Here is an 11,979-nt window from a genome sequence, read left to right as displayed (position 1 = left end):
TTTCATCGTTGTTTGCCCCCAGTGAGGAATTTGGGGCAGGATAAGGGGAGAAATATTTGGATTTTATTCCCAAAAAACCTGGGAATACATTACCAAGCTTAAATAAATATCCAAGAATGTTCTGCTGGTTTTCCATGGGAAGGAGGGAAGGAAACCGTGGCTTTTCATTTCCTTTCCTTTCCTTTCATTGCTGGGGAACGGGAAGCAATGGGATGTGGAACGGAAGCAGGCCCGAGAGCGCTGCGTCAGAAATGAGGGATCGTTTCCAGGGGGAAAAGGGAATTCAAGGGATTCAAGGAATGAATCCAAAATAAGGGAAATAGTGGGAGAATTGCTGCTGGATTTGGTGAAGCCCATTCCCGACTCCATCGTGGCAGACTCTGGGATCGCAGAGCCTCCCTGGGAATTCTCCCTGGCTTTTCCAAAGCCTGGCAAAGTTCAAAACACCACCACCATTGTCTTCTTCTCCTTCTCATTCGGGCTTTTGGGATGAGCCAAATTCTCGCTCGCCTTTCTGGGAGAGGCGCTGGGATCCATCTCCGCGTCCTCCACCAGCCCTGGGGCGTTCCCAGAAGGACCAGGGAGGTGGGAATGGGCCGTGGTGCATCCCAGGAGCAGCAGGCAGAGATTCCCATTCCTTCTCAATATCCCAGCCTTCCAAAACTCCTTCCCAAGTGTGGGGCTGTGGCCAAGCCAGGGACGGCTCCAGGACCCGAACGCTTCCCCAGGGCAGGTTCTCCACCCATCCCTCCTCCCATCCCTCACGTGGATCCAGGGGAATTTTGGGAATTGCCGCACGCCAGGCTTGGAGCCGGATTGTTTCCAGCTCCCTTGGATTTTAGATGGGAAACACGGAACTTTTTAATAAGAAGAATTCCAAGGTTTTGAACTTTCTCCTTTTTCAGCATCTCTTGCTTAAAATCATGGATGAGGGCAAATAAAATTCTTTCCTAGCCCTGTTGTTCTCCTAAGGGCTCAGAAAACGGGGAATTTGGGAATAACGCCCAGGCAGAATTCCTGAGTTTCTGACGAAATGCAGAGGATCAACCCTGGCCTTCACGGCCCCCTGGATCCGGTTTTTATACGGACGTTTGCATTGGGAATCAGATCCCGGAGCAGGATTCCATGGTGGAATCTCCACAGTTTTCACTGGATTTCTCTTTTCCCCTCCATTTCTGCCTCATGGATTGCATCCATTGGATAATCAGGGAAGAGTCAGGGAGAAAATCATGGAGCAGTGAGTTTATTCCAGGAGCCTGTACAAAGCAAACATCCATTTCCGTGTGTTTTCCTTCCTGGCCCGGAGGCTCAGCCATGGAATCTTTTCAGGAGCCATAATCTATTTGGGATGGACCCAGTGAGACAAAAAATCCTTTGGAACGGAATTTCTGGGAGATTTGGGGGGGGAAACACTGAAATCTCAGCTAAAAATGCAAGAAACTTCCATTTGCAACATCCCAAGGAAGGTTTTCCAGGAGGTTTTCCCATGGGAGAGCCAAGGGTGACCGGAGCATCCCAGATGTGGCTTCCCAAGAATAGAGGAGTAACAGTGGAATTGTTTTCCTTCGTGTTTTCCTGCAAGGAATAACAACGGACAAATCCCTTATTTCGGGATATTAAATTCCTCCTGCCGAAATTCCAACTGGAAAAATTCCTTAAGGCAGAAGAGGAATTGTTTAATTAAGCTTTTAATAAATATTTAATAATTCCTTAATAAAGCCACTCCTATTCCTAATAAGGATTTTTTTAAATCCCAATTTCCTGAAATTCAGAAGGAAATCCCTGTTTTGCCTTGGATTTTCATCCCAGAGCATCAGCTGGCCATGCAGACACTGGGTTTTTCCAAGGATCACCTTGGTTCTCCAGGAAACAATTCCCAGTATTCCCCGGAGCCTTCCTGGTCGTGTGGCACATCCCTGGAAGGGGATCCTGGCGCGAGAAATTTGGGGAATTCCTGGCTCCAGGCCCTAAAAATGGTGGGAAATTGCTCCTGAACAGCTTTATGGAAGTCCTTCCATCCTTTTCCATGGAAGAGCTTTTCCACAAGGAATTCTGGCAGCACCAGCTCCTGTTTTCAGCACCAAATCATTGCAGAACCTCATTAGGGACAGCTCATTTGCATATTTTTCCCTTCTAATTGGCCCATTTTTTATCAATGGCAGTCAGGATCCATCTCCATAGGGGTGGGGAATCCGGTATTCCCAGTCCCTGCGGAGCAGGCGTTGGGAAAGCCTCATCAATACCCAGGATTGGATGGATTCAGGCTCCTGGGAATGCCTGGGGCTCCAGCATTGCTTCCATAGGAAGTCATGGATCTGGAAGGTGGAGATCTTTGGGATCAGTAGTGCCATTCTCTTTCCATGTGGGAATTCTCTGGTCAAACCCACGGACACAGAGGTGCTGGGGAGGCTCCATAGGGAAACACCTCCCCATTCCTGTGGAACTCATCCCGAGGGTTCGGGAGTGGGGACTGCGGGTGACACTCCTGTGGAACTCATCCCGCGCCTTTGGGGCCGTTTCCTTCTTTTTCGTCACCTCGCCATTTTCCTTGGTCTCCAAGAGTGGAGCCATGGAATGGTTTGGCTTGGAAGTATCCAAAGGATCATCCAGCTCCAACCCCATGCCGTGGGAAGGGACACGTTCCGCTGTCCCATGTTGCTCCAAGATCGCTGTTCTCCATGTGAGGAATATCCCAGATTTAGCGCATTTCTGGGCATAAAAACGCCTTGAGCCGGAGTCCGGCGCGACTTCAGTCCCTGATTTTGGGGGGCAGAGGGTTCCCGGGAGGGGCAGGAAGGGGCTGTGGCAGACACGGGCAGCGGGGTCTCCCGTCAGGTCCGTAATTGTGATGCATTTGCCGAGCTCGCCGCCGCAGCGCCGGCCCTGCTCCGGTGCCATATGGTCTCCCATGGAACATTTAACTTGTCAGGGATAATGGATTGTCCTGGAAGCAGATTTTCGCTCGGAGCGTTCGGCTCCTTTCTTGCATCGCGCTCAGAGCTGCGGGCTGCGGGATGAAGGATTGGGATGGAGACGGGCGGAGGAGGCGCGCGCTCCTTTCCCCCGCGGGCAGCGACCTAGATGCCGTGGAATTTTCCCAGGCGTTATCCGCGGCGCTGACCCCGGCCGGCTGCGCGTCAGATCCGCTCACATCGGCCGCGATGAGCACGGGAGGGAGAGGAGAGAGCCTCGGCCTTCCCGCTCCCGCGTGCTTCCCTGCGCGGGCTGGAAGAGGCGCTGGATGCGCCTCCGTGGGCTTCAGGGAATCCTGGAATGCTTTGGGGGGGGAATGGAGCTGAAGGATCATCCACGGCCACCCCCTGCCATGGCAGGGACACCTCCCGCTGTCCCAGGTTATCCCAGCCTGGCCCGGGACACTACCAGGGATCCAGGGGCAGCCACAGCTGCTCTGGGAATTCCATTCCAGCTCCTCGCGACCCTCCCAGCCAGGAATTCCTTCCCCATATCCCATCCTGATCTCCCCTTTGCCGATTTGAAGCCATTCCCTGTGTCCTGTCCCTCCATGCCTTGTCCCCAGTCCCTCTGCAGCTCTCCTGGAGCCCCTTTAGGCCCTGCCAGGGGCTCAGAGCTCTCCCTGGATCCTCCCCTTCTCCAGGTGAACATTCCCAGCTCTCCCAGCCCGGCTTCAGCCCTGGGAGCATCTCCCTGGCTTCTTGTGGACAGGGCTTGGAGCAGCCTGGGATAGCAGGAAGTGTTCCTGCCTTAAGGTTCCTGCCCTGCCTTAAGGTTCCTTCCAACCCAGACGATTCCAGGATTCCATGGATTTTGCTCCTCGGCATAACATTCCTTCCAGGTGCGATGTATTCACCGAGGAATTGGAATGTTTTGTCCTTGTTCCAGAGGTGTTGGAGAGCGTGTGTGGACTTGGCGTGGGTTCTCAGGCCACAAAGATCCTGGAATATTCGGGAAGTGTCATTTCTCCTGCAGGTGTGCATGCCCTCTGCTGGAACTGCTGATGGGGGATAATAGGGAATTCTGGAGTATTTGGCATTAGCCCCAGAATTCCCGCTGTTTTCCCATCCTCTGGGAACCTTGGAGTTTGTTGTGTCCCCTCAGAAGATCCAAAGGGTCCGAAGTGGGTTTTGTTGAACCCAAAATGAGAACAAAAATCCATGTTTTGAGCTGGGATTTTATGGGATGAGGAATATGTGGGATAAATGGATCTTGGGCAGGAATTACTAACGGAGCCTTTAATCTCCGTGGAAGGGTCGGCTGTGGTTTTCTAGGAATACCTAATGGATGACGCTGGTGCTGCCATCCCTGGTGCCACGGAATCCTGGAATCTGGGAATGCTTTGGTTGGAAGGGACCTGAAGGAGCACCTCATTCCCACCTCCTGCCGTGGGCATGGAATCTTCCATGGGAAAGGTCCCTGCTCCTTCTGTCCCATCCCAGATTCCTCAGAGTGTCGGTCCCTTTGGGAATGGACGTTCCAGGATGTTGTGTCCAGGTGTCCGTTGATCCCAAATCTGCTCCCGTAGGCTCTGGATCTCCTTATCCATGTCCGGCGTGGCTTTGTGTCCTCCCCTTTGGATCCCATGGCTTCGGATCCTTGTCTGCCTCGGTTGGAAGCGATGCTGGTGGAATCCCAGCTTTCCAGCTCCACGATGAAGATGGGAACAGACCCGGAGGGATCACCCCATGGGCTGGTTCCGTTCCAAATCCCGCTCCGAGGCTCGCTTGGGATAGAGCGATATCCATCCAATCCCTGGATATTCCCGCGGGCCGGAGCGCGATTACAGCGCGCTCTTATCTGAGATTTTGTGGGAATCTTGTTCCTTTTTGTGACTTTAATCCTCCCCTATTCACCAGCGCCTCGGATTTCCCTTTGATTCCGTTTTCCAGTGGCCCTTTTCCCTCCCCAGCCCCTTTCCCCATTGTTTTCCAAGAACAGGGTGAAGCACAATCCCTTGTTTCATGGGAGGTTTTGCTCCTCTCCCAACAATATTCCAGGTGTTCAGGCTGTTCACTCGTTATCTCCCGGAGCCTGAAATTCCAAAGGACCCGAAAGATGCTCATGGAATCGCTGCAAACGAGGGGTCGTCTCCCAAACTTCTTCCCATCACTGCATCTCCGCGTGGCCTCGGGCCCTGGGAGCATCCCACGGCTCCAAGGAATTTCCCAGCTTCCTCCCCTCGTTAAATATCCATATTCTTCCCTCAGCCTGGGAAGAAACGGGCGTTTTGTTTCCATAAATCCCTAATTTAATTAGGGAAGTTTATTATTCCGCTCGCAATTAGCGCGTGGATTCGATATCCAGCTTATTAATCCCTGGAATGTTACGGATTGTGCCGCTGCCTATGGAGCGGTGACGCATGGGGCAGCTTCCTGGAATCTTTCCCTTTGGATGCCCCGGTTCAGGGGCCGAGTTCTCGGCGGGTGAGGGTGGCGTGGGCAGCGCCGGTGGGTGCCGTCCCTTCCCCAGCTCCACAGGCAGCGCTCCCGGTGCCCCGCGGAGCCTGGCAGGGATACCTGCATGCAGCGTGCATCGGGAAGAGCTCCGGCACCTTTGGGAATTCGCCTTTCCTGGCGAGGCCCCGCTTCCGCCCCACCTTGCCCTGCTTCCCGTGGGCCGAGCTCCGGAGCTTTGTTTTCCGAGGGGCTCCCGGCCTTCGTTCCCTTGGCGTTTGGTGGCACTGCGGGGAGCTGATCCCTGCCTTGCCGTGCCGTCGGAACATCCCTTCCATTCCCATCCCTGTTTCCTGCCTCGACCCTGGCCGCAAGGTCTCGAGCCCGGTTTCCCTTCAGGTTGCCGGGATGAGTGTTTTCCCGAGCTTTGTGCCTGGTTTGTGGATGCGACGGCTCCTTGCCGGCGGCGTGTCCGATTGCGTGGCCCGAAACGGCCCGGATCCCTCCTGGGTTTGTTGTCGGGCCTTGCCGTGGAGCACAAAGCAGCACCAGCTCATTACCACGAGCCCTCCGTTCCCAGGGATGAGCTCCTTTGTGATGGAAAACGCGGAGAAAAACTGGGATTTTGGGGCCACGTCGGCACGGGCAGCGTTTGGGTGGCCGGCGCGGCTCAGGCCCGGCTTGGCTGAGCCCGGCTTAGCTGTAGCAGGAACACCTGGGCTCCGTGGGGCCGCTGCCCAGGGCTGCTTGTCCCCGTGCCAGCTCGGTGCCCGCGGGAGCCGCCCGGGAGCCGCCGGAGTGCTCGGAAGGCGAGCGGAGCACAAAGGGGATGAGCTCCCCGCCAGCTGCTCCTGGTGCCAGGGATCTGCTCCCGCAGTCGGGAGGCAGAAAATTCCCCCTCCTGCTTATTTCCCTTGTTTCCCCTGGTTTTTTTGTTCCCTCTCTTTCCCCCCCTTTGCCCTCTCCTTTTTTTTTTTTCCTTTCTCTTCTGAAGAACAGAATATTCCAAAGTTCTGCAAAAATACAGGAGCGCTCTGCTGCCTGCTCCGATGGGAAGGTGGACAGGAGATTTTTCATTCCATCTTTCCCAGGAAAACCTCGGGATGTTGTCCGTGGAGAAAGCAGGGACACAAATAAATATTTGATATTTTAAAATAGATTTATTTTCCCCCCACTGAGGTGCTCATATTTGGGAGAAAATCCTCATTTATTTCCATGAGGTTTTCCTTGGATAATTGATAATTCCCTATGAATTTTAGCTGGATCTCTCAGCTGAAACGAGGCATTTTGGGAGCTCCAAGGGAAAAAAAAGCCCTGGTTTTTAATGGATAATCCAGGGAGCCGATCCCGGTGCTGGCAGATTGGGCTTCGGAGCCCTTCCACCTTCCCTTTCCCCTGCAACCCAACTGGAAGAAAATTTGGGATGCAGAGGTCGGGATGGCGGCCGAGTGAAAGGGTTCCTGCTGCTCCAGCCGGGATCACCGGTGTGTGTATTAATTGGGATTTGGGAAGTTCAGCCTCTTCCCTTGCTCGATCCCAAATGTTCTCCAGCTTTGTGCTCCTCGTTCCCGGCTTGGTTTGGGAATTCTCCTTTAATTTGTCCTTAAATTTGTCATTTCTTTTGTCCTTAACGGGGAGCATGTCGGGCTCCTTCCCGTCGGACAATCCTTAATTACCACAAAAACCTGGAATTAAATCATGGATTGAAGCAAAAGGACGGCTGGAAATTGGGAGCTATTAAAATCCCAATTCCTGATCATTTCTGCTGTCCCCAGCCAAGTTTCCCTCGGTCTGAGCAAGCCCCAGACCCAAAGATCGGGCGTGCAGAACTGGAATTAAAATACTCCCGTTGGGTTCGTCCCTTAAAAAAACGTTTAAATACGAAATCCAAGGAAAAACCGAATTAAAAGAATTGACGGGAATAATTTCCCTTCCTTTCCTCTGCCTCATCCGTCTCCTTCTGCTTCCCAAAAACCGCCAAGGTGCCCTTTCCCCGGGGCAGGGAACGAGCAGGGGAATGGGATCCCTCGCATTTATCCTTTGGAAGTTGCTGAAATTTCCTAATTAATTTTCCCAACTCCTCCATGGCTTCCTCCTGCACGGATTCCTGGCCATTAAATAAAGCATGGAGGGAATATTTGGGGAGGGAGGGGGATTTTTTCCTGCAGGTGTTCGGAGAGCAGGGAGCTGAAATGCCAGGAAAACAGGAGCTGCGCGGAGTTGCTCCTTTGTCTCTCCCGTGATTGGCATTGTGGCCGTTCACTGCAGATCCCGGTATTTCCCCACGCGCTCTTCCCGCTTCCCAAGCTCTCCCTGCCTTCCCCAAAGCCCAGCCGCAGCCTCCAAAGTCATTCCCTGTGCCGGGCAGCTCCGGCCACGGAGCTTTGTTCCCAAAGCCACGGCAAGGGCCGGCGAGGAGCGGCACGTTGGAAACGATCCCTGCCAAGGCTGTCCCTCTTCTTCCCCTCTATTCTCCCCCCTCCTCTTTCCCGGCCTCCCCCAGCGCAATATTCCAGCGGGGACTTTTCCCTCGGAAAAGGCGGCCGTGGCCGCTCCGCGCGGGAAGGGAGCGGAGCGCGGAATGCTTCCCTCCTGCCTCTTCGGAGGAGTTTTAGCCATGGGGCTTGGCACTGCCACCGTTGTCTTTGTGCCAAAAAATATCCGCAGCGGCTGCCGCATTCCCGACCGCTCCGGAGGCTTGGCTCGAAAATTCCGCAGTGGATGCGGCGGGAAGCGGCGGCGCCGGAGCCGCGCTCTCTCCTTGGGGTTTTTTTTTCTCTTTTGAAACCTTCCAGAGAAAAATCTCGAGGAGGGAGAACCTTGAGCTTTGCCTAGCCCTGGGAAATGGCCGGGAATGGCGTTGTTAAGCCGCCGAATCCACGGGAAATGCGGGAAGTCGGGAGAAGCCTTTCTTTGGCAGCACAAATAGGTGCTTAAAGAGCCGCTCCTCGCGGCTGCTCCCACCGATCGCGTCGGGGGCTGGGGATGTGCCCGAGGATGGGAGGCAGGGAAGCAGCATCGAGAACGGAGTTCCTTCGAAATGGGTAATTTAGGGAATGTAGGGAGAAGGTGTCCCCCCCTCCTGAGGTGTGGAGAAGGACGGGGGATGATTTTATCCTTCTGGTGACGGTGACAATCTCTGCGGGGCCGGGGTTTAACCATTCCTTGAGTTTCCCCCAAATTCACGGGGTTCGTTCCCGACGGATTTCTGGGGTGCAGAAATCCGAGGAAAAACTCCCTCGGGAGCTCAGGAGCCACGGGCTCGGTGGGAAAAGTGGATGCTGGAGATGCAATCTTTTCCAAGGAGCATAATCCTAAAAAAAAAAAAGTCAATCTCCCGCTGGCTGCGGAGCCGCTTTGGTACCTCACAGACTTCGACAGAGTCCTGGCCGAGTGCCCATTGATGTCATGGAAACACTCAAATTACTGGGAATGATTCATGTCTCCGCTGTTCCCGATTCCTCCCCCACACAAATAGGAGTGGATCTGATCCCTGACAACTTGTAATTTGCAGGGGGTTTATTTTTGTATCGGGATAAATATTTTTTCACAACTGAAATTAAGCCGAGCCTGAGCCGATGGCAAAGGAGCTTCCGGAGCGCGGGCGGGAGCGCGGGGCTGCTCGGAGCGCCCCGGCTGCCGGCTCCGACCCGCTTCCCTCGTCCCTGCTTTTCCTGGGGGAGCCGCTTCCCCCCAGCTTCCCCCCAGCTTCCCTCCTCCTCCTTCCCGGCCCTCTCGGGGTGCTGGGAGGTGGCACATGCCCTTCCAGGCGTGTTCTCTTGCCCGTCGATTCCCAGCTGAAATTGCCTCGTGGTGTCAGTCTGGAATTGTTTCCAGTGTTCCCAGGCTGAGGGCGATCCATGGGTTTGGGATCACCGGATCCAAGCGCTTCCCAAAGTTCCTGCCGTGCCCCGTGAATTGCAAATCTATCTTGGAAGTTCATGTGCGAAACAATGGGGAGACAAAAGCTCCAGGGGCTCCAGTTGGGATGAGGAGAAGGAATTTGCGATTCCCAAGCACTGGGAACAAACCAACTGTGTCACTCCAACCTGGGAGATGGATGTTCCAATTGTGGAATGTGGGATGTGGGCACTTTTTGGGAACGATTAACCGAACTGCGGCCTCCTTTGTCTGACGAGCCGCCTCGCTGTGGCTCCTGCCTGGCACTGGCATGGGACTGGGAATACTGAGCTGGGTGTGGAGCGGCCCTGGCATCGCCGGGGAGCTCGGGCAGCAGCTGCTCCCTCTTGCTGGTGCTGCCGAGCGCCTTTTGTGCCGCGGCCTGTCGGAAAGCCGGGAATTTTCGGAGGGATTTCTGCCGTGCCTCCCCCCCTCTTGCCGAGCTTCTCCTCTCCAGAAGGGTGGTCTTTCCCTGGCAATATGTTTGGGATCAGCCCTCTTGACTGCTCTTTGTCTGGGAGCACGTGGGGCGGTGCTGCTCAGCCATGACTTAATGCTCGGCACAAACCTCCTCTTCCCTCCTTCGCTTCACCCATTCAGTCCCAAAAATCCCCTTTCTTCCCTCTGCAACGACAGCACGGCCGCTGCCAGCGGCCAGGCTCTGCCATGGGAGCCTCACGAGCTTCCTGGGAAAGCTGAGAGGGACAAAACCAGGCCTGAGATCCCCGGTCAGCTCCCGGCCTCGGTGGCAAATTCCCCGTTCCCAGTCTGGGTCTCCTTCCCAGGTGTCAGTTGCTCAGCTCTTCCCGGGAGAGAGCAGGGAAGCACATTCCCAGCAGCTCCTGGGTGAGGCTGGAAGCTGGGACATGGAGGGTGCAGCTCCCACCTTCACCCAGCCCCTGGAATTCCATGGAATGCCACTTCCAGGAAGCACAGCCAGGATGAGGGCGTTATTTCCAGGGAAATCGCTAACCCCTTTCTGTGCCTCCCTGCATCCCAGGGTCAGCCGGGCCCGGTTTATCCATGGAGCCGGCCTTGGGAACGAGGGATGACCAGCAGATAAAAAGCTTGGAAAAGCTCTGTATCCGTGATCCATGCATTTATCTGCCCTTTTCCTTCATTCCCAGGTAAAACAGAACGAGGCTCGTACTCCTCATATGGCCGAGATTCCAACTTGCAGGGCTGCCACCAGGTAAGTGCCAATCCCGCGGAAACGGCCTCTTCCCGAGCTTTTCCTGCCGGGATGCAGCTCCTAGGGCTGACCTCAGCGCCGCTGGGAGCTGCTGCCCTTTGCGTCCGGCGCGGCATTCCCGCAATCCCGACTGCCGTGGGAAGAGTGAGCCCTGAGCGCGGGATGGCGGCGCCCGAGACCCGGCTTTTCCCGGGATGTGCGGGATGGGCTCGGGGTTGCAGCGAGGGGTGGGAATGGCTGTGGAAATGTGATTTGTTGTCCCTTTTTGTTTGGGAATTGTTGTTGGCGGGAAGTCAAGGCCAGCAGGCTAACGGCGAAGCCTTCCCGAGGGAAGCGCGCCGGAGCTCGGAGAAGGGGAGGACTTGAATGAAAGAATAAAATGCCAGCGGAATACAAAGGTGGAGCGCTTGTGCCTCTGCCTCCCCGCACTCGGAATTTGCATCTTGGGAAGTCTCCGGAGAAATCCCGAGCCTAAAAACGCCATCCATGGCCAAATTCCGTGCTTTGTTCGCAGACAATTGAGTTTTTAGAGAGACACTTTCCTCGCTCGTTCCAGGAGCGGCATTAATCACGGCCCTTCGTTCCTTCTGCTCCTCCCTTCCCGTGCCCGTGCTTCGGAAAACTGTCCCGGCAATGGGATCGGTTCCTAACGTTCCCAGCTCTCCAGGCGTCGCACGTGCCAGGAATGATCCCAAGGCAGAGGCGGGACACAGAGCATTTCCCTGTGGGAAAGGGAAGCGCTCCGTCCCGGCTGTTTTTCGGGAATGTGGGGATGGACGCCATGCCGGTGCGGTGCGGGGATTTGGAACGTTCCGTGGGGAACGAGGTGGGAATGGGAGGAATTGGGGAGGTCCTGGTGGAAGCAGGAGTGCGGCCCTTCCCACCGGAATGGCACGGAGTCGGAATCGCCGGAATTGTTCCCAGAAGGGGTGGATGTGGCCCCTGGGGACGCGGGCAGCGGGGCTGGGGTGGGCTCAGAGGGCCCTTCCAAGAAGAGCCATGCCGGATTCCAGCGGTGCTGGATCCTGAGGCGTGCTCGCACGCCCTGTGGAAAAGCCGGAAGGAAGGATGGGAACTGCTCCCTGCCAAGGGGAGGCCATTTCCAGGTCATGTTCTTCCCAGCCTTGGAATTCTGGAGGAGTCATGGAATCACTTGGAAGGGGCAGGGCCACTTCCCTTTATCCCAGGTTACTCCAAGCCCAGCCTGGAACATTCCAGGGATGGAGTAAACGCTGGGAGCAGCACCAGGACAAAAACCCATTTCTTTGGGAGTTATCCCGTTCCCTGCCCGTTATCCCAGGAACCCTTCCCACACTCCGGAAGGCGCGAGTGCCGCTCCATCCCTTCCCTTCCCTTCCCTCCCAACAGCTGCTGATGGATGGTGGGATCCAGGCAGCAATTCCCGGGAGTCTCCCGCTCATAATCGAGCCACATCTGCCATGGCGGCGCTGCAGGAAAACAGGCCTTTCTTGGAATTCTACCTGGCCAGGAAAATTCCAGCGGCTCCTCCGCAGCGCT

General features: G+C 55.5%; 1 protein-coding gene across 1 annotated transcript in view; it reads left to right on the top strand.

Moving 5' to 3' along the window:
* Nucleotides 1-11,979, top strand: part of TCF4 (transcription factor 4) — a 130,186-nt gene that overhangs the window by 51,615 nt on the left and 66,592 nt on the right. The window contains exon 5 of the mRNA XM_017739860.1: nt 10,397-10,461. Within this exon, the coding sequence (XP_017595349.1) occupies nt 10,397-10,461 (65 nt within the window). The remainder of the gene's footprint in view (nt 1-10,396; nt 10,462-11,979) is intronic.

The sequence above is a fragment of the Corvus brachyrhynchos genome, unplaced genomic scaffold (assembly GCF_000691975.1).
Source record: "Corvus brachyrhynchos isolate BGI_N302 unplaced genomic scaffold, ASM69197v1 scaffold297, whole genome shotgun sequence".
Taxonomy (NCBI): domain Eukaryota; kingdom Metazoa; phylum Chordata; class Aves; order Passeriformes; family Corvidae; genus Corvus; species Corvus brachyrhynchos.
Note: the sequence above shows the minus strand (reverse complement) of the source record. Positions and strands in the feature narration are given on the sequence as shown.